Raw genomic sequence first — 27,304 nt, 5'->3', positions numbered from 1 at the left:
CAAGCCAAAGTACACAGCTTACGACACGCGCTTTAAGAGACGAGCTACTAACAACAGAGAATCGCTCCTACCGCTCACCGGCAACAGCGCATTTTAAAAACTAAAATATCAGTATGCGCATTTCCATCATTAATTTTTAGCTGCCCTCACTGTGACTAAAATCCTGAGTAGCTTACAGTATGTTCTGACAAGGAAAGGCCGTCCGTCAAATAGGCAGCAACTCAGATTAGAATTTCCAACCTGTCCGCACAGGGGGACCCCGAGGTAACGAGTGAGGGGTCCTTCCTGTTGTGTATAAGGCAGCACGAGAACACACGGAGCTCAGGACGCCGGGCGCTGAGGGCCCACACTCCTGCCACAGCTGAAAACCAGCTCTCGGACCACAGAATGTGGGGACCGGGCCTGAGCGACGACACTGCAAAGTGAGGGGTCTCGAGGGAGGTGGGGGAACCCTCCAAAAACACACAAAGCCAGCAGGCAAAGATTAATCCTTCTCAGGCAAAAACGTGGTGGGGGTGGAGAGTGGCTCTCTGTCCCACACTTTCGAAGCACCCCGTGGCAGACAGAGACTCAGCTTCAGGTCCCATGTGAATCGAGGGACGGGCATCCAAGAGGCCTCCTGGCTCCATCCGTCTCCCATCTGTGCACAGCTCTGCCATTCTAAGTACCATCTGAATGTTCACGGGGAGCTGCCCCTTCCCTTGAGACGGGCGCCCCTTCCTGGTGCTCCCAGGTGCACTGGGGGCCCGGTCCTGGGGCAGAGGTCGCGGACTGCTGGGCTCTGCATGCTGGGGCAGTGACCACTGTCACATGGGCAAATCTACCTGGTCTCTTGAAGAGAAGCAGCCTTATGATCTTTCTGCCAAACTACTCGACCCCCAGTGACCTTCTCAGGACAGACTGCCGCCCAGGAACAAAATCGGGGCAGCTGCGAGGTCGGCGGACAATGACACGTTCCTCACATTGTTACCTGGGAGGCTGCTGGGCAGGAGCTGGGACATCTGTCTGCTCATCTCCTCCCCGGGCCAGCGCTGCCCCCGGCCCACGGGAGGGGTTCAGGAGGGCTCCTGAACCAACGCGGCCAGTCTCCATGGCACGTGCGGGGCCTTGCAAGGCTCCCACCAAGCGTCACTTCAAACACAACCTTCAGTGAGATTTCTGTTCCCCTTGAGAAGCGCAAAGGAAGGAATCCAAGGAGTCCAAGAGGAAAGAGGAAAGTGGCCAGGCAGGGAGACAGTAACCCAGCCCAGGACCCCGGCCCTCTGCCAGAGACATCCTCAGACAGCCACACGCGAGTCCGTCCCAATTCTTTCCAACGCACGACAAAGAAAGGACTCCCCAGAGAAAATCCCTAACAACACGGTTCTGTCCCAAGCACCCCACCAATTCCAGTACCAGATACCAGAAACCACGACAACCCTCATATTCACTGAGACTGTGGCCACACGGGCTCTGTGGCTCTGAAATACCATGTGCTTCAGGCTGGGAGACCTGCTGTGTAGACCACCCTGGCTCATTCAGGATGTCAAATGTTCCAGAAAACACCAAGACTTCTAAATTCAGATAGCAAGGGAAACACACGAGAAAGCCTTGGTTTTCCACATAGCTGCAAAAGCAATCATGAAGGATTTGTGGAAGATGACTTCAATAAAAGCTCATGTGGGAATCAAAACTAGAAGACCGTGATCCAAGTTCCAGTCTTATTCTTAGCCCAAGTGAACTGGGCAAATCCCTCAGCTGCTACCTCAGCTTCCACGTACGTTGAGGAGCAGATGTGGACACGGTCACGTGTGAGGGACGTCCCCCCAGACCGCTGCTGGAACCCAAGCCTCTCTGGTCCTGACCCCTGGTGTTCAGAGCCGGTGGATCCCAGGGCCCAGCAGGGCTCACAGCGTCCCCGGGGCTCCTACGCACGTGGATCCTGCTTCAGGAACCTGGAGAAATTGCAGAGGGCTTCTCTGTATTTCAGGTCTGCAAAAAACGATTTCTGAGTCGTCCCCTGCTCTTCTGGTACCTGATTACACCCCCACACAGCAGCACTTGTAAAATAAGTGCAGTCAAGGCTCTGCAGACGTCACGCACCGCCGTGTGCGTACAGACAAGAAACTTACTGTGTTTGCTTCGTAGGGACTCAGATGAGAACACAGCACAGAAGGGAATTCCATCCCCTCCACCGTCAGCCCGACTCGTTTCCGCCTCTCGCTACGGGAGGCCTTGCCGAAAATCCACAGAATTCTAACCATATTCCTGCCGACACACTATAGTTTGATTAGGGACGCATTCCGTGGAAAAGTACGGAAGAAGACCTGGAACTTTAGGGAGCTTGACGTGCACCCAACACTCGCTCTTGCTCACCGCGTGACAGCGGCTCAGAAGGGAATGAGTGTACGAGGTCAGGGGCAGGGCTGCAAATGTCTGCATTTTTCAGGTACCCACACAAGCCAGGTCCAAAGCAGACGTCTTTCTCGCTGCCCAGGTGGACCCTCAGATCCCAGCCCCAGCTCTGCTCAAACTCCAGCAGCTTGCACGGGAGACGGCTTGGCGGCTCCTGTCTCCACTGATATCGGGGAGCAGGAACCCGGCAGGTAGAACATCACTAAAAATAACGGGGATCCATCTGACCAAACCCACAGCTGCGTGTGATAAATCAGGAGTATTTGTTCGGCCAACGAGAGCAGAAATTATGTTCTGAGATTACGACCGTGCATGGCTCACCTAGGACACGGGTTGCTCGCCTCCAGCGGAGGAAGGCTCAGTTCCTACAGCAACTCAGACTAGAAAGGATTCATGCTCAGTCACAGGCCAGTAACCTGATTTAAAGACCCGTTTTCTCTTCTGGGGTTCAACCTTACACCTGACACCCCGTCCGTCATGAACAGACGGCATGGCGTGACCCCTCAGCGGAGGTGGTCCCCTGGGACAGGCTGCTGTCCCTCAAGCCCTGACAGGGACGGGCAATCGCGGCTTCCGGGCCCAGGGCTGCACTCCGGGAGACCCTAACTCCTGCTGCAGAATGAAGACATGGACCCGGTGTGCGGCGGGCGCTGGAGGGGCGGAGACCCGGCCAGCGCTGGCTCAGGAGGCCATGGCACCCACACGCTCTCTTCTCTGAGTCTAGAACAGCCCTGACCACAGTCTGCATCCCTAAACACAAGACAAGAAAGTTCCTCATCTTCCATGAGACCAGAAAGGGCACCGTTCACAAGCTCTGAACTCTGCCCCTTGCACGAGGCTCCTTCACAGACCTGGAGAGCCAGCAGCACCTCGGCGGCTGGGCTTCAGATGCTGCTGCCTCCGCACGGGCCCGTCCCAGGGAAAACGACGTCAGGACAGTGTGTCTGCAGTTAGAGCACCGCACACCGGGGTCGCGGAGCTAAAACCCAGGATTCATGATCATAAAACACAATTCAAGTGACTAGAACGTGCAGAGGCCCCAAACCGTGTTCTCCTTCAACCTCTCAGATACAGAAACAGCGAGGAACACGACGTACCACCACTTACAAGTATCCAGATCAGAAGTCAAAATAAAGCTGTGCTCACGGAGGAGATGCCTCCAGCACTAAGAGGTCCGTCTGCCTGATGTTCCAGGCACCACACAGCTGAGCACCACGTGGACACGCTGGCTCGGCCCCCCGTGGGGCCAGCTCTGAGTGCTCCCTGCTCCACGCACCTGCTGGACACACTGGCCTAGCTGTGCATATGGGGGCTGTGGCCAGGAGGACGGAGGCCAGGGCCCGACCTGCCAGCAGCATGGATTTGACAGGGGTCTACACGCCAGCAGCCGGTGTGTAACGTGCAGGCAGTTACTGGTTCATCATTCTGCGCATATCTGAAGGTGCCTACCTCCTCGGGGTTGAGGTGGGGGTGGAGTCATCCAATACTCGACCACCCCCATCCAGCTACAACTTCGCAGTCATTTCAGAAGTAGGCTGTTGTGAGGAGCAGGACCAGAGGGCCTGTCCTAACCCCAGGGATCCTTTTGACACTGGAGCTGGGCTTGGAACAATGCACAGGTGCAGGCAGAGGGCACAAGCAGGTGCAGAAGGCCATCCCTGGAAACAGAGCATGGGACCGCCCAGCAACAGCAAGGTCCGCGGAGCTGAGGAGAGGCCAGGGCTGCTGCGTGCAAAGCCCTTCTGACACAGACTCACAGACTCGGCTACACTCTGCACAGGGCCTCTGCGTCTGTCAGCAGGAGCAAACATGGTCAAGCCACCCTCACCAAGAGAAGTCCCTCCTCCTCCAAGGCCGTTCACACGCATCCCGTGGCCAATTCCCAGGGAGCAGGAAGAAAGCAGACGGACCTGTCCTCCAGTCTCGCAAGTGGAATCCACCAAGATTCCCAGAACTACGCAGCCACCTGGCAGCTGACAGAGAAGCCACACAGGCACGGAGCAGACCAGCCCTATAAAAACCACTCTCCACGGAGAAACACGCACAGAGTCACAGGGGAAGGGAAGTCTCCTGACATACGTGCTGGGAGAAAGACGGACTCTACGTGGTCCAGGGAAGTCTCACTATTCGGGTAACAGTGGAATGTGACGACATGGCCTCGTCATGGGAGCACTACAGACTCGGTCGTGGAAGTCAGCTCTGGTGCTCAGATATGCCCGTAAAGACTGGCAGAGTGGGGTTTGTCTTCTGTTCCTAAAGTTTTATCAGGTTTGGAGATTAATGAAAGAGACACTACAGACAGGGGACTAGAACCCATGAGTCAGTCTTCAGTAATATTTTCTCCTTGAAAATGATTTTCAATATGTTTTTTCTGACTCCTTTTCTTTCTGGTCCCCGGCACAGGTTTTCTCATCTAGATCGGGGGAAGCACTCAACACTGTGCTCCCCAAGGACAACATACCTTCTGGGGTACGTGGTGCCGCCAGGTGTCGAGAGAGGAAAACCAGGAGACGGACCGCTTCCGGAGCACGTTCCCTGGGATGGACTAATGCCTGGGACTCCGACCCGAGAGCTCACAAGTGCCCAACAAACCACTCTAATTCAGAACTGTGTGTCCCAAACAGAATACGTTTAGAAATGTTTTTAGAATACTTTCGAAGTGTTAATATTTCCTCTGACAAATAAAAATAATGTTAAAAAAAAAAAGGTTCACAAAACACAAACCCCTTAGGAACGTGCTCGGCAGGACAAGCTGACTGACCACACACAGGACGCTTCTCGTGAGATCCTGACCCAGAAGAGTCACTTCTCAGACTGAGAGCGTCAAGAAAGCAAGCTCGGACTCAGAAGGCTCTGCTCTCGTGCTACTTCCCCAGACGTCCGCAGAACGAACGACGGTTCACACGACTTCTCAGAAATAAGGACTAGCAGTGAAAACTGCAAAAGGGGCTGGGAATCTGCTCTTGTACGCCTAGAACCACGGGGGACCTGCCTTCCCTTCCCGGGGGGCTCGGGGGGACAGGACACAAGGCCCCAGAGCAGCGTCCCCAAGCAGGCTGCCTCCCCCTCACATCTGTCGGGTGCGGGAGGCTCCTGCAAACTGTGAAGCGGACCCCACAGCAGCACCCCACTCCACGGCCACTCACCCACCTGCTCCGTCCCGTCAGCCAGCCGCCCTGAGAAGACGGGCAGGAGCCACAGCACGGGCCTCTTCTGAGAGTCTAAGGCCAATGCAACATTAAATCTATCCCTTCAGTGCTTCATGATTTTCAAATACTGGCCTTTATCTGGGAGAAAGCCCTACAAATACCCCTAAAGCACGCTAATGCTCATTTTCTTGCTCTACTGAAAGACGGTCTGGACTCATTTTGTGAGCTTCTTATATTCAAAAGATGGCCCACAAAAGTAACTGTGGCCTCTGTAGGCTCGTTACCTCTGAGAACGCACCCTACGATCACTGGCTTGATGTCCTATTTCCCAACCGCACGGCACCCTGTGGAAACAGGATCGTGCTGCCATGTGGACCTCGCTCCCTAGCAGAGCTCAGGGCCACGGCAGCCCGATCGTCCCTCGCGGAGACCAGAACCCCAGGGTAGAAGACCAACCACTGCAACAAGAATTTTAGGATTTGTCATGCAATCTTCTTCTCAAGTGTTTTCTAAGTGGGGCTCCAACTGTGAAAACAGGGTTGTGAAACACAGTATTACGCCTTCAGCAAAAAGACTCAGAACTGGGGCCTGAGGCAGAGGGACAGTCAGGGTGCGTGGGCTGGGACACGCTCTGTGACCCAGGGGCGGCGTGGCCCTCGGTGAGTCGCACCAGCCCAGTGGGAGGAAGGGGCTGGCCCGGAACCCCGCCTGCGCCAGCACGTGGCTGTGTGAGAAAACCCGCCGGCGCCTGCCCACACCGGGTGTCCACGGCAGCGGCAGGTGGGAGGTCGGCCTCCGGCCCTGCGGGGGTCTCTCTCAGTGGAGTGCGCTCACCGAAGCGAAAGTAAAACAGCGGCCGGTTCCCCGCGGTGCTGGCCGCCCGCTCTCTGACCGCGGCTTCTCGGATGTCACACACCCCGATGTTGCCGGAGTGCAGTGCTCTTCCCGGGGCTCCTTCACTGTGCTGCAGTCTACACCGGACCACGGCAGCTCCGTTCGCTGCTGTAACAAGTTGAGAAAAACTAATTAATGCAAACTTTCGTTTTTTAAAAATTTGTTACAGCACTGAGCAGAGCTGCCGCCCCCACGCAGAACGGCACAAAGACACCAAAGGACCACGCGACACGGGCCACCCTCAACGCCCAGCCAACACAGCCAGCCGCGGCCTCCGCACCACTGCGGCTCAACAACGTCTCCTGGGAACGCACAGGCTGCTTCTGTTTCACTTTTGCTTGGTAAGTCACAGAGACTAAAACCCAACAATGTCGAGAGCCTACAGTCCGCCCCAGCAGCCCTCCTCCAAGACGTGAAGGCACCTCCCGCAGAAAGGAATCACGAGGACCAGCCACAGAAATGGCCGTCAGCCTGGCAGTCCTGTTAGAAGACTGTCTGGTCATCTGCCCACGTCTGCTCTGAACGTCTTCCACACGTGGGTGTCAGCCAGCCAAAAACTGGACTCATTTGTAATTCACTGAATACAACAGAGCTTCTTCCTTCCAGAAGCCAGACAACAGGAAAATTCAGCCCATCGCTAAGTCAGGTCAACAAAATAGGTCCACCTTCACGATAACTTTCTTAAGTATCAAGGAAAAAAAAAAAGACACGAAATCCAAACAAGACTACAAGCACAACAGAAACTCCACACGCAAATTCAGTTCCCTGGACTGTGAGCTGTGGGAACCACCCCTCACCGTGCTAACGCGACACTAGCTGGCTGTGTCACAGCCTGGAGGGCAGAGGGACAGAGCGGGGTCTTGTGCTGTGTGCACCTGCAGACTTGAAACTCTCCACCAGAGGCACCTGAGATGGGCTTGAACCATGTCGTTTCAACAGTGAAAACTACAGAGTTCAGGAAGCATCTGCAAAATTTAGGTTGCTTTCCTTTTTTGTTGAGGACGTGGTTCAGATTTAAGCCATTCCCAAAACCTAGCAGATTCTCAGGGTCACCTCCAACTGACCTATGCTTCAATCAGAACTAAAGGCCAGAACTCCAGTCTGGGAGCATGTTCTTTTTCCTGAAAGGTGCAGAAGGCAGGTCAAGTGGACAGAGATTCTACAAACCTGCACCCAGGAAACACTCGAATGAAACAGACTTTGTACTTCAGGGAAGAACCCACAGCCTTTTATAATTACATTTCAGAACACAACCAACCTTTACCAAGTCACAGCCCCACGCGGGATACTCTACATAGATCTGCCCCCTCACGACATCAACAAAAACCCTGGGTTAACTTAAACTCTAAGCAGTGGCAATAATTTTTAATTCACTAAACCAAAACTCATGTTTACATCATAAGTGCTCTCATATGTTTTGTTCATAATAAGCATTTTAGAGTAAACAACCTATCCTTGCTTTCTATAGATGAAAAACCTATTAAATTTATTAGGCACGTTTACAGAAGAGTCCTATGTGGCCAGCGCCAAATCAAAAGTGTGACCTTTGTGCAGGTTGGGCACGAGAAAGGATTTGCACTCAGCGGTTTCTCTTGCATGTTACACTTAACTCTTAAAATTAGAGGCTTTATGTAACTCATGGAGGGTACGTACTCGGAGGCTGGGGCAGGTAGGCTCCAATTAGTTTTGACCTCTTCTTTTCATATCCTTTTTGGGTGATGTCACCTGGAAGAGAAGGAAAGAGACATTCAGAATGGTCTCAGTGACAGGTGGGTCACTCATCAGACTCTAAGCCACCGCAAGTTACATCTTTTGTGTCTTCTGTTTGTCTTTTAATTATAATTTAAAGAAGAAAGAACCTTGTCATTTACCTTGGCCATCCCCTGCCCTCAAATAATCATTTAAGTTACATAAAAATCCTTGGTAAGCTCATGCTTGTCCCAGCCCCTCCCTGCAAAGTCTCAGCTCTCATAGGACCCAGAACTGCAGTCTGTGACCTTATTCACACCAGCTGAACAGAAAGCCTTCCGTTCTGCATAGTTCTCATTAGCTCAGCCAACAAGGGAGGCATTGAGGCCGGGGACAGCCACCCAAACCACTGCTCATTAACGTCTTCCTCCACTGACCAACCTGGCTGGTCAGTCCCAAGGACACCAAACTGCTCAGGTGTTTATGAAAATAAGTGACTCAGACCAAATGAAACATGAAATAAAACAAAGAGAACACGGGACCTACAGAAATCCAAAGTGTGTGAGCAAGGTGCTTATCCTTAAAGCAAAAATTGAAACGTTAAAGCCAGAGGCTCACATGCAGAAGAACAAGGGGTATACATGCTGATGTTTTCCCCAAGTGCTCAGTACCTGGGACAAAGCAACCAGGAGAACACATAACAGCCTTTCCTAATTTTAAGTGCTAATACACACAGAATGCTGATTTTGCCCTTCAATATTTTGTAATGTTTTTTCCCCAATATTCTGATCAAACCATCATTCCTAGAAGAACTAACACTCAAGTTTTAATAAAAATACAGCAGACTGGTGAATTTTTTTTCTAATGACATATGCTCACTAAATTTGAGAAAACCATAAAGCATCCTGAGTGTTTGCTGCTGACCCGACAAACTCACAGCTCCCACAGTGCAGTTGTGTGCACCCATGAAACACACACCTTGTTTTAAACAACAGAAGTCAGTGGAAAACGTTTCCCGCTATCAACCGACAACCATTTCTGATGCTATCAGTATGTCCGCGGGCCACTGTCAACGAGCAGACCTGTGAGGATGCGTACACGCACTACGGCTGCGCCCACACTCACCATCAGTACAAAGGCCACTCGGTTGCTTTTGGAAATGCTCCATCCAATCCCCCATTCATTTATTTTTAAAGATCTTATTTATTTGAGAGTGAGAGAGAGCAAGAGAGCATGAGAGAGAGAGAGAGCACAAGTGGGGGGAGCGGCAGGCAGGGGGAGAGGGAGAAGCAGACTCCCCACTGAGCAGGGAGCCCGATGCGGGACTCGATCCCAGGACCCTGGGATCATGACCTGAGCCGAAGGCAGACCCTTCACGGACTGAGCCATCCAGGCGTCCCTCAAATCCCCCATTTTAAAAGGCTGCCTAAAATCTCAACAACCAAAAACCCCACATGTATATACACACTGTGGAGCATGTCTGCAATTTCAGGAAAAAGGAGTAAGTTAGCCAATTAGGACACTGGCTGAGAGGTGTCTGTCACAGGTCACGCCTCCTGATTTCTGCCCACGACCAGTACACCTCTTGTCACGTTAAAGACAAGAAAACACGTTTGAGGAAACAGCATAAAACCAATCTGCAGAAGAAACACCACCAGGAGCGGAAAGTGGTGTGGCTGGGGTGGGACCACGCGGGGTGGGGGTGGGGGGCCGAGGGAGGGGGAGGCGGGGGAAGAGGGTCAGAGGTGGACAGTGACCCCCAGGCTGCTTCATGTCAGCCTGCCTGAGCGCAGGGGATGGGGAAGCTCCCAGTCCTGCCCACAGACAGGGAGGAACTCTCTGCTCTTAGAGGACAAGGCAGTAGAGCTCTGCTCCCAGCCTCCAGCCCCTGAGAGGCAGCCGCCCCCAGGCTCCCTGCAGGGTCCCTGTCCCTCAGCACACATGCTCCCCGCACACTCTCTGGGCACAGTGCCAGCGAGGAAGCCAGTTCATTTCCTGCTCCTTCATCCTCTGCAGCTCAGGGCAGCATTTCCCCAATTCAGAGCCCGTGGGCTCCCTGCAAGGGACAGGCCATGACATCATGGGCGGGAAGAGGAACACACAAGCGAGGGTGGACCTCTGGGGCCGCAGCAGTCCTGAGTGGCCCCGTGGGCCCAAGGCAAACACCTGCTATTTCCCTGCCAGGCCAGCCCGTCCACAGCTATTCCCAGGCCTCCCGGCGGCTCTGCACAATTCTAGGCCTGAGTCCCAGCCTGGGTAAGCCAGCACCTCTCACCGTTGGCTCTGCACCCGAAATTCAGCTCACGTTTTAAAAATGTCTCAGATGGGGCGCCTGGGTGGCTCAGTCCGTGAAGTGTCTGCCTTCTGCTCGAGTCATGATTGCAGGGTCCTGGGATCGAATTCTGCATCAGGCTCCCTGCTCAGCAGGGAGTCTGCTTCTCCCTCTCCCCCTCCCCTTGCTCATGCTCTCTCTTGCTGTCAAATAAATAAAATCATTAAAAAAAAAAAAAAGAGTCTCAGAGGAACACATAAGTATGAGCAGAGGAGATCATCACTTAATTTTCGGCACAAAACAACCGTCTTACTTGGAGAGAAGCTTCAATTATTAAGAGGTTAGGCCTCAGGAAAATAAGCCCTTTCCTGGTGAAGCCAGGACCTTCTGTGAAATCGGAAGAGGTCAGTGTCGACCTCACAAGGGCAGGTCCGTGCAGTCCCTGACCCCGCGAAGGCCCCAGACCCCGCACAGTTCCCCCGACCCCGCACAGTTCCCCGGACCCCGCACAGTTCCCCCGACCCCGCACAGTTCCCCGGACCCCGCACAGTTCCCCCGACCCCGCACAGTTCCCCCGACCCCGCACAGTTCCCCGACCCCGCACAGTTCCCCCGACCCCGCACAGTTCCCCGGACCCCGCACAGTTCCCCGACCCCGCACAGTTCCCCCGGACCCGCACAGTTCCCCCGACCCCGCACAGTTCCCCGGACCCCACACAGTTCCCCGGACCCCGCACAGTTCACAACATGTGCAGGCCCTCAACCCTGCGTAGGCCCTGACCCCGCACAGTTCCCCCGACCCCGCACAGTTCCCCCGACCCCGCACAGTTCCCCGACCCCGCACAGTTCCCCGGACCCCGCACAGTTCCCCGGACCCCGCACAGTTCCCCGACCCCGCACAGTTCCCCCAGACCCCACACAGTTCACAACATGTGCAGGCCCTCAACCCTGCGTAGGCCCTGACCCCGCACAGTTCCCCCGACCCCGCACAGTTCCCCGGACCCCGCACAGTTCACAACCCATGCAGGCCCTCAATCCTGCGTAGGCCCTGACCCCACACAGGCCCCCAACCCCGCACAGTTCCCCCGACCCCGCACAGTTCCCCCGACCCCGCACAGTTCCCCCGATCCCGCACTGTTCCCCCGACCCCGCACAGTTCCCCGACCCCGCACAGTTTCCCTGACTGCGCAGAGTTCACGACCCTGAACAGTTCACGACCCTGCACAGTTCACGACCCCACGCAGGCCCCCAACCCCGCATAGGCTGTGACCCCACAGTTCCCCACACAGTTCACGACCCCCCGCAGGCCCTGACCCTGCGCAGAAAGGACTGGGCCGGCGGGAGCAGTCGGTGCTCTGGGGCGGGCGGGTCGTGTTGGCCCCACTGTGAAGTCTACTCAGGAGCAGGCAGCTCACAGGGGACTGCAGACACCGCTCTCGGAGACCCAGGCTGCTAACAGCTCTTAAGGCCCACAAGCACAGACAGACACCTTTTGTTCAGTAACTTCATCTACATCAGGGGTCGCCGGCTACAAATCCAGCTGGCGGGCTGTTTTTGGGAACGGAGCTTGCCTGGCACGTAGCCATGCTCCCTCCCGGGCACCACGACCCACACAAGCTTCCCAGCCGCGGTCCCAGCGCCCTAAGCACCTTTGTCCTTGCGACAATGGGTTTTACAGTCAGAGACAGGCACTAAGGCTGCTCTCGCCCAGGGCCCCAGATCTACGAGGGAAACACACTCTGACCAAATCTCAAACGACTTCCCATCATAGCCGCACCTGGAACCGGCATGGGTGTGCTCGAGACCGCCACCTGTCCAGGACACGCCCCGTCAGGGCAGTCCCAGCCTTGGGCTCCAGCCACGCCTGGCTCTCCTCACACGGCCTGGATGGCTGCTTACGGTCTGTGTGTGTCCCATACTCGAGGGGCTTATCCTCAAAACCAGGGGTGATGCCTTCATGGGCCAGCATCCCGCAGAGCCCGGCCCCGCGGATCACAAGCCAGCACTGCGCACGGATGTCACACAGTGACTCCACTGACCGGCTGGACGGAGTCAGCGTGACCCGCAGGGCAAACACAGGGTCACCAGGGGGGATCCCCATGACCACATTACTAGAGTGTCTGGGACAAGAGCCAGAGCCTGTGCTCCCCGAAAGGATCCAGTGCCTGCGGCAAGGGGCAGGGTCATTCGGGCGCCCAAGCACCAGGCTGAAAATGCCCTTACTGTTTTCAACTCGGCAACCACGTGAGTATCTCCCGGTCACGACCTCTCTCTGCATTTTTGTATAAGCAGCCTCTCCAGCTGGGGGCTCTTCCATTCGACCCTTCGTTCTGAAGCATCGAGTGAGGATTTCTGTGCAGGCAGGCTGAGAAAGCAAGAGTGGACAGATGATTGATAGATGGAAGAAAGACGGATGGACAGGTGGATGGACAGAAGGAAAAGGGACGGAGGAACACATGGGATGGACCCAAGAAGCTGGCTTTACACACAACTCTGCCCTCCTGGACGGCCTCCCTGGGCTCCGCCCCAGGCCGACCGGCAGTCACCACCATGATGTCACCATGACAACACAGCTTCTCCATTACCTTCCATCAGTTCAGGCTGAAGGATCGATGGGGGCCTCCCTCCCCACCTCCCCCTGGATCCGCAATGAGCACACAGCCTTCAGGGTAAAACTGTAAGTTTGAGGCAGAAGACCATCTGAGAGAGAAGCCATCTTCCCCATCACATGTCTAAGCAACAGTTTATTTAACGTCTGTGGTTCCCCAAGGGACTGTCCCACAGCTGACGGCAGGTTGGGGAGTGTTCACGCACCCCAGAAGCGAAAGACCATGTTAATGTCCGGGAACACAAACTACGGGACCCCGTGCTCGAGTATTTGCCACGTACAATCCAAATGGCGTATTTCCATGCTTCTGAGCTCAAGACACCTGTCCCCCTAACACCCTTTCATTTCAGGAGTAAGGACGCAGGACAGAAAAGTGCAGAAATCATCTCTCCTCGGTGAAGAAAAAATCAAAGTGGTCTCTTGAAACACTTTCCACTTTATCAAAAGTATTTAAATTATTATCCTCCAAAAAGCTCTTTAAGACTTAAAATTCAGCAGGAGAAATTAAAGTCATGTGTTCTTTTACAAAGAGAAAAGATTTGCAGACAAGTCCTAAATTTAAAATGAAAACCCAAGTAAAGCAAAACCACAAATCCACAGCTGAGTAATGCTGAGAAGAGCTCACTCTTCCCCCCACCCCCAAAGGAAGCATCCTCTTACTCATACTGTAGCCTAGACTTCCAGGCGAACCCCAAGTCCTAGAAAAGGGAAGGGCAAGCAAACATTAGACCGAACGGGACACTGCAGGGGCCCCATCTGTCCCACCTGGCCTTGCTCAGGAAACTCGGGCCCCATGGGGATCTGTGCAGAGCCACCCGCCCTGTGACACCTGGCCGAGATGGGAAAGCGAGGACAGCTGTGGGATCTCCAGGTGACGGGACACGCCCCGGAGAGGACCAAGTGTTACGAACTGCCTCCACGCTGGGATCATTCAGGGTAAACAGACCAGCCTAGCGGGATGCTTTCCATTCCTGGTGTCAGGACCATTTCTTCATTTGAAGCTGGAACGAATGCTTTATGTAACAAAGCACTCATTCCCATGTTTGGAATTTCACGGCTGTCAGGAACCTTCTTAACGTCCCTCTAAGCCGATGGCTTTATAAGGTATAGGGTACACCCTGGAAGGCACTCTCCCTCTGGCCCGGCTGCTGAAGGCGTGTTAGCCAGCTCTGTGCTGAGCTCTTCTTCTTGCAGAAAGAGACTGTGACGTCCGTGCACGCACCCACCTGCTCAGGGAGTGGAAGCAGGTGGACCTGGGACCTCTCTGTCCCCGAATGCAGCTGGGGACCCTGCAAGGTCAGCTTGCTTCCCTGGGCATCACCTTTCTCATTGATAAAAGACTGGTAGTAACGCCTCCTACCTTCTCCCGTGGTAGAAACGGGCAAAGACACAGGATGTGGAAGGTCTCAGGCAGGAAACTTTTACACCCACAAGCACCTCCCGGTATCTGTGACAGGTTCACGCTGTGAGGGACCCTGAGGCACCCAGGCAGGGCTCCCACCCTGGAAGACCGCGGACTCATGGAAACCCACCTGCTCTGCTGGGTGGTGAGTGGCCCACGGGAGGCAGCCACAGTGCTCTCCCCTGGTGCCAGCTAGACACGCCACCACGACGACAGCCCTTCGAGTCTTCTCAGGTGGATGCCACCCTTGCAATGTATAATTCAGAAATTCAGATTCCATAAGGGTATTTTAATAAGGTAATCAGGATAAATATAGACCCTTTTGCATGAATGCAAAATCGCCAAGGCCCATTTCACCCAGTACGACGGGAATCCTCAAGAACGACAGCCAGTTAGCACAACTGGGCTTTTTATGTGAATGACCAGAAAGTTCCTTAAGGCACTCAGTTCATGCCATGACCAGAAAGAAAACAGCACAAATGTGCCACTGTGTTAAAACCGCAGCCCTAGCCAGCGAGGCCTCAGATCTAATCACTCACGGTCGTATGTTAAGTACTATCGTATGTCCCCTGTGGCTGTTCTTCGGTCAGGAGCTCCAGCTGTAGGAAGGATTAGGGAAAACCCAGTTTTCTGGAAACACGAGAGGCATCCAAACCCCACAGATCTCAAGGCTGCTCCCCGACGGTCGGGACGGCGTTTGTACCTTGAACTGGGAGGGGATGAAGCAGAGGAGGGGCAGTGACGGTCTCAGAGTCGAGATCTGACTGGGCACCTTACAGGTAAATACACATCTCAATTTCGGAGATGCCGTGACCGTCCTCCTCCTCGTCTCCTCCAGAGAAGGGGCAGCCTGACAAGGCTGACACGCTTGCCCGCAGGCCCGGCTGGAGGTCAGACACCTGTCCCGAAGTGTCCCCGCCGTCCCGCCACGGGAAAGGTGTCCACACCATTTGCAGAAGTGGAAGGATGACTAATTAAACAAAAAAGGTGTCACTTCTAGGATGAGGAGTGTCTCGTGGGGCGGCCTGCCGTGGGCACTCAGGACGGTGTTTGCAAGGGCAAGGCGGGGCGTACGGGCCAAGCAGGGGCCCCTCGGTGCACGGTCTGGAGGGTCTACACGGGAACACGGCTGAGTTGTCTCAGGATGCACCCCGAAGCCAACAGGAGGAAACAGGACCATGAGTTAATACAAGGGTTCCTTCAGCACAGAAACCCGAACACGGAGAAAATCGTGTCCTTGAGACGGAAGCTGGGAGTTACTGTTACACACAGCCGTCGCGGAAGTGCTAACGGCCGAGGGTCCACATCCAGAGCAGCCCTGGCTCCCCACGATCGTAAGCGCACAGCCTCCCCGCCTCCCCTGGAGTCCGGTGTGAATGTTTCCAGGATCACTGGAGGGGCTGCGCTGCGGCCCTCTGCTCGGCTGTTGGGGCAGCACCCGTGAGTGAAGCAATCCAAGAGGCTGCCTCACCCACCCCAGCGTGACACCAAGGGAAGCCCAAGAGAGACGTGCACAAGCCACCTGGCCGTGGGCGCCCTGCCGAAGACCCCCCGGGCCACATGGAAGCACGTTCCAAGCAGGGTCCCCACAGACAGCTCCAGTGCAACCTGTGGCGTTTGGTGCCGCTGCTGGTCCCGATGGGAATGCCGTGGTGTCTCAAAATGGTTTTACTCTGCTTTTCCCTAATAACCAACAACGCCGAGCCTGTTTTCATGTTTATTTTCCACACGCACATCCTCTCCGGTGAAGCACCTGTACACGTCTTTAGCCTATTTTCTCACTGGCTTTCTAGTAATCTTGTTGAATTCTGGGAGTTGTTTATATATTGTGGATACCAGGCTGCTATTGGAAATGTGGGTTGTACGTACTCTCCCCAGCCGTAGCTGGTCTTCTCACCATCTTTCACAGAGCAGGTTTTAATCTTGATAAAGTCTGATTCACCAGGTTTTCCTTTTAGGAATTATGCTTTTAGATTCAAGTCTATGACCTCTTTGTTTAATCGTGAGTCTTGAGGCTTTCCTAACATTTTTTGCTGTAAGTTCTGTACTTTCACAGTTTACACTCAGATCTATGATCCATAAGTCAATTTTTGTGTAAGTGTGGGATTTAAATTGAGATTTTTTTTTTCATTTTTTTGCTTATGGACATCCAATTGTTCCAACATGATTTATGGAGAAGCTTATCTCTTCCCCACCGGATTGCTTTTGCTCCTTGGTCAAAACTTAATGGGGCACATTTGTGTAGCTCTGTTTTCAAATTCCGCAGCCTGTTCCCCTGGGCCATCAGTCTGTCCCCCACCGGGAGCATGCTCCCGATTCCTGTGGCTGTGCCCCCGTGTCAGCAACAGGGATTTCTCCCACTTCGTCCGTCTTTGTCAGTTGCATTGGCGGCTCCAGGGCCCTTCCTTCACCGTATATATTTTAGAAGTTTAGAGCATCCACCGAAAGCTTTGCTGAGAGCCTGACAGGAATGGCCTTCAATCTGTGGCTCAGCTTGGGGAGAGTGGACACCGTTACCAGAAGGAGACCGCTCATCCACGAGCCCATCAATGACACCGGACTTACCGTAGCAGCACCCTGCGACGTGCATTGCGGGATCCTCGGCACGTTCTGTTACGTTTGTATCTGCGTGTGAGCTCTGAGTAACCGCAGATGGTCGTGCACATCTCTGATGAAGGGCAAGCCCGTGCTGAACCTCTGTCCTCGGGTCCCCAAAGAAAATGAGAAAATGAGAAGTCTGCATGCAGCTCACCCTCCTTGGGCCGCCGTCCCACTGCTGGGCTGGTTCCTGGGCCACCCTCGGAGCCGTGGCCTGCAGGAAGGACGGAAGGCCTTGTGCCTGACTCTGCGTGACCCAGCAGTGAGAAGAACCCCAGCACGGGGTGCACAGAACCACAACCCGGCGTCCAGGAAAAGCAGCAGGCTTGAGTCTAGTCCACAGGGCTGGTCCCAGGGGGGCCACTTCCCGGTGCCGTCGGCTCAGATCGCAGCCCCGGCCCTCAGTGTTTCCCACGTGTCCAGAGGAGCCAGACTCAGGTCTCAGTGGGCCCTGTGGGGGACACGGGCGAGAGCGGACGTGGGAGGAAGGGTGACATGGGGGTTTCTAGGGGACAAGGCCACGGAGGGGCGGAGCGAGGAGGACAGAGAGGACCCTGTGCCAGCAGAGACAAGAGCCGGCAAACAGAACAGCTGAAACCTTCAAGGGAAGGTCGTGAGGACCCAGGGGTCTGGTGGCGTCTGGGGAGAATGGGGGAAGAAGACAGAAAAACCATACTCTCACCTAAAAATGCAGTTGAGGCACAAATTGTGATCTAAAATTCTAAACGAGAACGCAGCCCACACATGGGACGCCGGTGCTTCCGGCCACTGGGGGCCCGTTGGAGAGCGCACCCCAGTCTCTCCTCAGAGCTGCTCTTCCCGGTCTGTGCTCATAGTGGGGCCTCCCTGGAGGTCTCCCTGGGCTCCCCATGGCTGCGTTCCACTCTCCTGTGAGCCACGGTCTTGCCAGGGGAGGCCCCACCCAGGGAGCACGTCCAGTTCTGTCCCACGGGATGCGGTTGCCCGTGCGTTAACCTCCACACTCACAGGACACCCCCGTCGCCCCATCCGGACGGAGCACGGAGTAACGGCGCTCGCCACCAGGGCCGCCCCACGCACCTCCCTGCAGGCAGGCTGAGGCGGCGTAACAGGCTCGCCCTCGAGAACGGAACTGCCCTCCGGCTGATATGGAGGCACCACAGCGCAAGAGAAAGTGCGTTTCCTCTGAGTGGCAACAGAGCCCTTTTATCACAATATTTAAGGAGCACTTAAATTACATTTCACATGGAGTTGCACGGACTGAGTTCAGGAGGAAAACCGACACATCACATCAGCTGACAAACCTCAACAGTCGCCTTCACTTGTGAGAAAAGATTTATTTATTTTTAAAAGATTTTATGTATTTATCTGACAGCGAGAGAGAACGTGAGCACCAGCAGGGGAGCGGCAGCAGAGGGAGAAGCAGCCTCTCCGCTGAGCAGGGCGCCCGATGTGGGACTGGATCCCAGGACCCCGGGATCGTGACCTGAGCCCAAGCAGCCACTTCACCGACTGAGCCCCCAGGAGCCCTGAGAAAAGATTTAAATACACGCGCACAGTTATATTTTGTCCATTGTTAAATTTTAAGGATCATTTCTGGCAGAGTGAGTTTCGGTGTTTAAGCAAAGTGAATGACCACCACCCCACCGTGAACCCTTCCCTCCCACCCCCGAAAGCTAAGCACAGAGTTGGGACACTGGTCTGTGTAGAAAGAATTTTGTGGTTTTTCAAAAATGCATCTTTCACTGAAGAAAAAAAGATGCAAAAGTGCATCTTGCAGATCTTTGAAAATTCTGCAGGCAAGGAGGAAGAACACACCGGGTCACCTGTGGGCATTCCACCACAGCAGTGGCTTAGTGGGGACACTCGCTGACCACGGGGACCAAGGGTAAAATGTTTGCTGCTGCAACACTGTCTTCTGCCCAATGCTTACCCTTCACAGACTTACACTGGGTTTAGTAAAGATCAATCCTACAACATGTCAACTGCGCAGATTTACAGGAACCCAACTTGTGGGGGGCTGGACGCCCAATGTCCCTCCCACTGGTAGGACAGAAGCTTCACCATGAGTGTCCCCCAGGAGGAGCAGGACGTTGGTTCCACCTACGGGCCAGAGAGTCCAGTGAGCGGGGACGAGGGCAGACGTGGAATTTCCCGAGGCCACCATCACACACTGGGAGGTGGGGTCTTGAAATCTAAGTGCCACAAAATTAGTTCTTTGGGAATCGGTTGGAAAGGGAAGACATTGGTAAAGAGGTCTCAAAAGACTTGAATTTTTTCCATCATCCTGCTATCCAGCCGATTTATTTCCTGGCAACCCAGTCTGTGGCAATGGTGGTCTCGTTGCTACCACTCTTTTTGGCCCGTGGCCACTTCCAGTCTCACTAAGGGCAGGGAATGAGGTGTGACATACAAACTATTGTGTCCAGAAATGGTTCTAGGTCGTAACATGAGACCCATCACCTGCAGGGAAATGCTTGGTGCCTCCGAGCCTCAGGAGATGGCAAACTGCGTCTCTGCAGGAGACCCCGGGCAACGCAAACCAGCCACGTGCCGGGCCAGCTCTCCTCGTCCAGATGGTCAGGCACGGTGATGCTCCTTGAAGAAGAAGCCGCACCGGGCTCCACAGTCAGACGGAGCACGACAGAGCAGAGTCACTCCGACCCTCCAGAGACCCAGAATCTAACGGAGCCACGCTACTGCTCCAGGGACCCCCCAGCCCCCACCGTGGCTCTCACCTAAGCCTCATCTTGACCTCAGAACTTCCGAACACCATGCAAAGGTCCCGAGTTTTACCCCCATTCATTCCTTCATCCAGCAAATATTCATTAATGCCTACGAGGGCCAGGCAATCGGTAGAGGGTAGTGAAGAGTGACACAGCCCAACCACTAAACGTTCGCTCAACAAAAGATTAAGTACATAACAGTTCTATTTTCCTTTTGAAACTTTTTTAAAAGTGAAGATAGGGGAACCTGGGTGGCTCAATTGGTTAAGTGTCCAACTCTTAGTTTTGGCTCAGGTCATCATCTCAGGGTCGTGAGATCGAGCCCCGCATCGGGCTCCCAGCTCACCTTGGAGTCTGCCTGAGACCCTCTCCCTTTGCCCCTCCCTTCTGTGCTGGCTCTCTCTCTCCCTCCCCAAAATAAATAATCTTTACACAAACAAACAAAAATGGTGAAAACAAAGTAGTAACTAAGTTAATGATTCCAACGACGTTCTTAAATTGCCCCACCTGGCCAAGTAATGGGAAATAAAACTAGAGACAGAGTTTGTATGCGGATTTCGAGCTGTACTACAAAGCTGTGATCACAAAGACAGCATGGTACCAGCACAAAAACAGACACATAGACCAATGGAACAGAACAGAGAATCCAGAAACGGACCCTCGGCTCTTTGGGCAACTAATCTTTGATAAAGCAGGAAAAAACATCCAGCGGAAAAAAGACAGTCTCTTCAATAAATGGTGCTGGGAAAATTGGACAGCTACATGCAAAAGAATGAAACTTGACCACTGTCTCACACCATACACAAAGATAAACTCCAAATGGATGAAAGACCTCGATGTGAGACAGGAATCCATCAAAATCCTAGAGGAGAGCATAGGCAGCAACCTCTACGACATTGGCCAAAGCAACCTTTTTCATGACACATCTCCAAAGGCAAGAGAAACAAAAGATAAAATGAACATGTGGGACTTCATCAAGATAAAAAGCTTCTGCACAGCCAAGGAAATAGTCAAAAAAACTAAGAGGCAGCCCACGGAATGGGAGAATATATTTGCAAATGATGCTACAGATAAAAGACTGGTATCCAAGATCTACAAAGAACTTCTCAAACTCAATACACAAGAAACAAATAAACAAATCATAAAATGGGCAGAAGATATGAACAGACACTTTTCCAATGAGGACATACAAATGGCTAACAGACACATGAAAAAATGTTCAAAATCATTAGCCATCAGGGAAATTCAAATCAAAACCACACTGAGATACCACCTTACGCCAGTTAGAATGGCAAAAATTGACAAGGCAAGAAACAACAATTGCTGGAGAGGATGTGGAGAAAGGGGATCCCTCCTACATTGTTGGTGGGAATGCAAGTTGGTACAGCCACTCTGGAAAACAGTGTGGAGGTCCCTTAAAAAGTTAAAAATGGAGCTACCCTATGATCCAGCCATTGCACTACTGGGTATTTACCCCAAAGATACAGACGTAGTGAAGAGAAGGGCCATATGCACCCCAATGTTCATAGCAGCAATGTCTACAATAGCTAAATCGTGGAAGGAACCGAGATGCCCTTCAACAGATGACTGGATTAAGAAGTTGTGGTCCATATATATAATGGAATATTACTCAGCCATCAGAAAGAACGAGTTCTCAACATTTGCTGCAACATGGATGGCACTGGAGGAGATAATGCTAAGCGAAATAAGTCAAGCAGAGAAAGACAATTATCATATGATTTCTCTCATCTATGGAACATAAGAACTAGGAAGATCGGTAGGGGAAGAAAGGGATAAAGAAAGGGGGGGTAATCAGTAGGGGGAATGAAGCATGAGAGACTATGGACTCTGAGAAACAAAGTGTGGGCTTCAGAGGGGAAGGGGTAGGGGAATGGGATAGACCGGTGATGGGTAGTAAGGAGGGCACGTATTGCATGGTGCACTGGGTGTTATACACAACTAATGAATCATCGAACTTTACACCAGAAACCAGGGATGTACTGTATGGTGACTAACATAATATAATAAAAAAAACATTAAAATTAAAAAAAAAGAGAGAAAAAAATAAGAAAGGGTGAGAATGGCTGAATACGACCTCCCTCTTGTTGGCGTCAAGATACAGAATATGCGAAGATTTTTAAATCATTTCACCTTCAAATTATAAATATATATATGTACACACACACATATATATGTAGTTATTTTAATGCTGCTTTCTAAAATAATGGCTGAGTCCTCAAAGGCTGTTAATGTGAAGGATCTGGGGGGCAGGGAGGAGAAGGGAGGGCAGACATGCCAGGAGACGTGTGATAGGACAGTTATTTTGGATAATTTTAGAGTCATTACTTCTCTTTGTGAGACCAAGGAGCTGCCGGAGTTCCTCCAGCAAACACGCTGAGGCTTCCTGTGCGCAAACTCACTTGCAAGCAAGGCCAAAAATACCGAGCTGTTGGGAATAAAACATCTGGATACACCTGGTTAGTCCCGGCACATAATATGCGGCGATTATTAAAAATACACATTATTCACTGAGGCTGCTGGAATCAAGAAACCGCTGCTGGATATTTGAGTACACAGGTGTTTGGAGTTAACTTTTCCATCTTTACAAAGTAACATACAGTGGCACCGTATATCCCGATCACAGAGGAAAGATGAGGGCTCAGAAGCACAGAGAAAAACACTTCAAAGAAGAAGAAATAATCAGTAACCAAAGTCTGAATCCACCTACCAAGCCGGCTTGCACACGTGGTCATGTTGCAAAGTAGCTTGCAGAGCGAAGCAGCTCAGAGGCCAGGGGCCAGGGTGGGCAAGTACGCAAGTGAAATCATACTTGATAAACGTGCAAGCACAACAGCTTCCCCTCCAGGCCTGCTGCACGCCAGGCACTGCTCCCAGGACTTACAGACACAAAACCCCTGTCCTCAGGGCCCTGAATTCCAATTCCCCCACGGTTACAACTTCTCCATCATCCACCCGCCTGACAAGCTACTACTCCGAAGGACTGGTCAAGGCACAGAAAGTGAGATTACGAGGAGAGAGGCGCTGGCAGTAAACCGCATCCATCTCAGTCTTGATCACTAAACGAGCTAAAATGAGATTTGGATGAACTGTACAACCTACCACGAACTCTCAAGAAAGACCAAAAAGTATTTCCAAGTGAACACAAATGAAAATCAAAATGTGTGGAATGTAGCCAAAACAGTGATTAGTAGCACACTTAATGGCATTAAAGGGTTCTATCTGAAAAGAAAGTCTCAAATCACTAAACTAAGCTTCTACCTTAAGAAAATAGAAAAAGATATGTAAGTGAACCCAAAGCAAGTGAAAGCAAAGAAATAATGAAAGGCAGAAATCAAAGAAATTAAAAACAGAAAAAAAAAAAAAAAACCAGTCAAACCAAAAGCCTACAATAGAAAATCCCACAGAATCCACAAACTTAACTCCTAGATTTATTAACTGACTTTAAAATTAGCAAGGTCACGACATACAAAATCAAATCATATTAATACAGACTAGCAACAAATATTTGGGACTAAAATTTTAAAAATACTTTACATATCACTCAGTAGCTACATAAACAGGAAGTATTTAGGTGTACGTGTAACAAAACACGCAAAACACGCGTGGGATCTGTAGGGTCCTGGAGAATGCTGAGAAGAAAGAAATAAAAAAGGATCCATACAGACTGAGATACATGCCGTGTCCACGGAATGGAAACCTCAGAATAAAGATGTCGATTCTCTCCAAATTAATGGATAGACTGAACGTGATCAAATTAAAATCCTAGGATTTCTTTTTTTAGATATACACAAGCTAATTCTACAAGTTATATGAAAAATCAAAGGAACTACAATAGCAAAAAACCAATGGCGAATAAAGTTGGGATCCAGACTATCTGATTTGAGATTTATCACAAAGTTAACAATAATCAAGACAACGTGGTATTGGCAAATAGACACAAATATGATCACTTCTTGACAAAGGTGCAAAATGAATTAAATAGAGAAAGGAGAGTCGTTTCAACACGGTACTGGAACAAATGGACATCTATGTGCAATCAAACAAAAAACCAAAAAACAAATCTCAACCTAATCATCACATCTTCTATAAAAATCAACTCAAAATGGACAACAGAGTTAAATGTAAAATAAAACTAAAATTTTAGAAGAGAACACGGGAAAATCGTCACGAGTTTGGGTTACAAAAGAATAGCAGCATTAAAAAAAAGAGGGGGGATTTTCTCAAAATTTAAAAATTTGCTCTATGGGGCGCCTGGGTGGCACAGCGGTTAAGCGTCTGCCTTCGGCTCAGGGCGTGATCCCGGCGTCATGGGATCGAGCCCCACGTCAGGCTCCTCCGCTATGAGCCTGCTTCTTCCTCTCCCACTCCCCCTGCTTGTGTTCCCTCTCTCGCTGGCTGTCTCTATCTCTGTCGAATAAATAAATAAAATCTTTTTAAAAAAAATAAAATAAAATAAATAAAAATAAAATTTTGCTCTAAAAAAGGCACTCTTTTAACAGAATAAAAACTAAGGTCTGACCAGGAGACAGTGTTTCCAAACCACACCTCTAACGAAGGACAGACGGGGTCCCCGTGAAGAACCTGGCAAATGCTTGAACAGACACTTCCATGGCGTGGATAAGCAGCTTGCCAATAAGCACAAGAAAACTCACAGATCTGGACCCCGAAAACAGAGTCAGTTTTCCTTTCCCTAGATGTTAACTTTAAAAACAAGACAAAATTCCTCTCAAGAAGAGTAGACACGGGGCGCCTGGGTGGCTCAGTCGTTAAGCGTCTGCCTTCGGCTCAGGGCGTGATCCCAGTGTTCTGGGATCGAGCCCCACATCAGGCTCCTCTGCTGGGAGCCTGCTTCTTCCTCTCCCACTCCCCCTGCTGTGTTCCCTCTCTCTCTGGCTGTCTCTGTCTCTGTCGAATAAATAAATAAAATCTTAAAAAAAAAGAAGAAGAAGAGTAGACACGGCACTGCACTTTAAGGCACGGGGGTCTCGAGCCGGCAGGAAACCAGGAGGGGTCCCCCGCTCAGAGAGGCACCTGAGTACCCCAGACAGCGCCCGGCCGAGCACCTTCCCTACAGAACCCACGGTTTGTGCACAAGGAAAGAGAAAACACAATTTCAGCAACATTCACAAGTATTTCTCCAGCTCTTAACCTCCTGTTCAACTGGAAAGGGAGCTACACGTTGATGGACCTTTCACAGAAAATTAGGTCACACTGCTAAGTCTCTTTAATTCCTTTCGAGAAGAATCTTCCTGTCTCTTCTCCCCCCTAAGGTTTTCATAAAGACTTTCCACACCCGGTAAACTGTGCAGCCCATAACGTCTTTCCATCTGGACCCATTTCGGGGACTTAGCCTAAACTTCTGCTCTGACTTCAAAGCCAAGTCAAAAGGCACATTGCCCACGTGATTCCCACCTGAGAGTTACAGTCCGGCTTCCTGATCGTGCTTAACTGAGAAAGTCAACTCCTTTCTATTTTTGGGTAAGAGAAAAGTGATTTATCTTTGTGAACGAAGAGACCATCCCACGGGAAGACCTCCCCCTTCGTCTCCTGGAAGCACACAGACCGCACACCTCAGCCTTCACCCCCGGAGCCTGCCTGACCAGCGTAGGCCCGAACAGCAGAGAATACTTACCCCCCAGGCTCCATGATGCATATAAATCATCATCAGATCACTGCTGGGCGGAAATCTGTTCAAAAGCTCCGCAGAAGATAAGACCACACTCCACCGGACACACGGGGGGCGGGGGGGGCTTGCTCCCACACCCAGGTCAGAGCTGCTTCCTGAGCCCTTCACGCAGAAGGGCGAGGGCGAGCCCTCCCAGACACACGGAGTCCTGCTGTGACAACCGTGACGTTTCGGGGTGAAAATACACCGTGTGGCCGGCACCAAACTGAGGATTTCATCGCCAGCACCCACGCGAGGACCAAGTCAGTCAAAGATGAACAAAAACAGGATCCTAAAGTTACAGGATGGCAATTCGGAGGAAAACACCCCGAAAACTCAGTGACCTAAATTATGAATAATGAGACTTTTTCCTGGTATTCTGTGTTATCTTACTTGGCAACTAAATAACTCAGTGTATCTTCCTTCTTTTCTTTATTTTAAAGAAAGCGTAAAGACTGAGCAATAAGACGGGACAGCCAGCCTGGCTCTTTTCAGCTTCATATTAAGAGGAGGAAACAAACCAGAATCCCTGAGCTACCACACCTTAGCTTGCATTGTCCCTTTCTTGCAAGGCGAACCCTCCACACCCCAAACAGCACCTCAAGGGGAGCTGGGAGAGAACAGGGAAGCTCTTTACACTTCTGTTCCTTGACACTCACAGCTCCTTTTAGAGCTCGTGTGAATGAGTGGTGCTGGGTTTAATACCTTCAGTCATTCAAACATCTGAGGACGTGATTTAGCAGACCCTGCAGGTGAACGGGGTCCTACTTGTGAGCCACGAGACCGGGTGCTCATGGACATGCGTCCATTCCTCTGCTGCAGCAGCCTGGCCGCTGCTCGGGACCTGGGCCCACCCTGGAGGAGGACCGCCTGGCCGCCACTCGGGACCCGGGCCCGGCCCGGAGGAAGAAGGGATCCGGCTGCATGGGGAGCACCGGTGTCGTGGCTACTGGGAGCTCTGAGGAGTGATTACAATTCCAAACTTTTAAAGGCAACACCCGATAAATAAAAAGGGGATTAGTAACACTCCATCAATTGCCTCAATCCCTTTGGAAGATTATATAACCACAAAAACAGGAGCCGCGGACACGCTGCAGAGGAGACGGGCTGCCTCGGCCCTGCGCTGGGACAGCCCGCCAGCCGGCCACAATCGGGCAAGGCCTGTCAGCTTCTCCACCTGTTAACCTCACTTCTCCGCAGCACATCCCCAGCCCAGAAAAAACACATCGAGCTTTCCCTTCTTGCTGTGTATGGTGACAACAGTAAGCATAGTAAATGTGCTTCTCAAAGGGCACGGACCCGCCCGACAACCTAGGCCTCGTCTCTCCTCCGCCCTCACCCGCCACCCCCCGCCCAGCTGCGGAAACCACTTTAGACGGCACCCAAATCAGAAAGGAAGAAGGAAGACAGTCACTATTGGCAGACCCCACAACACTACACGGAGAATACACGACAGACTCCACTACAAAACCATCAGAACAAATGAATTCGGCAAAGGTGCAGGATTCAAAATCAACATACAGATCAGCGGCAGCTCTAGACTAACGATGAGGTACCCGAAAGAGAAATTAACAACCCCATTCACAATAGCATCGAAAAGAATAAAACAGGAACAAATTTAATCAAGGAGGCCAAAGACCTGAATTCTACAACTGTGAGACACTGATGAAAGAAACGGAAGGTCACAAACACTCCAGGCTCACAGACGGGGAGAATTAACACTGTGGCGGGGCGCCCGGGGCGCTCAGTCAGTTAAGCCACGACTCTTGATTTCAGTTCTGGTCATGATCTCAGGTTGTGAGAGGGAGCCCTGCATTGGGCTCCGCGCTGGGTGTGGAGCCTTCTGAAGATGCTCTCTCTCGCCCTCTGTCCCTCCCCCAACATGCGCTCACTCGCACTCTCTCTAGA

The 27,304-nt window shown here is 52.0% G+C and overlaps 1 protein-coding gene across 5 annotated transcripts in view; it reads right to left on the bottom strand.

The window, feature by feature from the left end:
• The window catches only part of DIP2C (DIP2 acetate--CoA ligase C (putative)), a 390,975-nt gene that overhangs the window by 180,928 nt on the left and 182,743 nt on the right, over positions 1-27,304 (bottom strand). For 2 of the 5 annotated variants that reach the window (XM_045812960.2, XM_045812961.2), the window contains exons 2-3: positions 8,091-8,162; positions 6,378-6,545 (exon numbers count right to left, since the gene is read on the bottom strand). In XM_045812960.2, the coding sequence (XP_045668916.1) occupies positions 6,378-6,545; positions 8,091-8,162 (240 nt within the window). The remainder of the gene's footprint in view (positions 1-6,377; positions 6,546-8,090; positions 8,163-27,304) is intronic. The other 3 variants (XM_045812962.2, XM_045812963.2, XM_087857775.1) reach the window with 2 other exon arrangements.

The sequence above is a fragment of the Ursus americanus genome, chromosome 31, assembly GCF_024610735.1.
Source record: "Ursus americanus isolate L20-20 chromosome 31, mUrsAme1.1.p, whole genome shotgun sequence".
Classification (NCBI taxonomy): Eukaryota; Metazoa; Chordata; class Mammalia; order Carnivora; family Ursidae; genus Ursus; species Ursus americanus.
The sequence above is the reverse complement of the archived record's forward strand: the minus strand, read 5'-3'. Positions and strand labels throughout refer to the sequence as shown.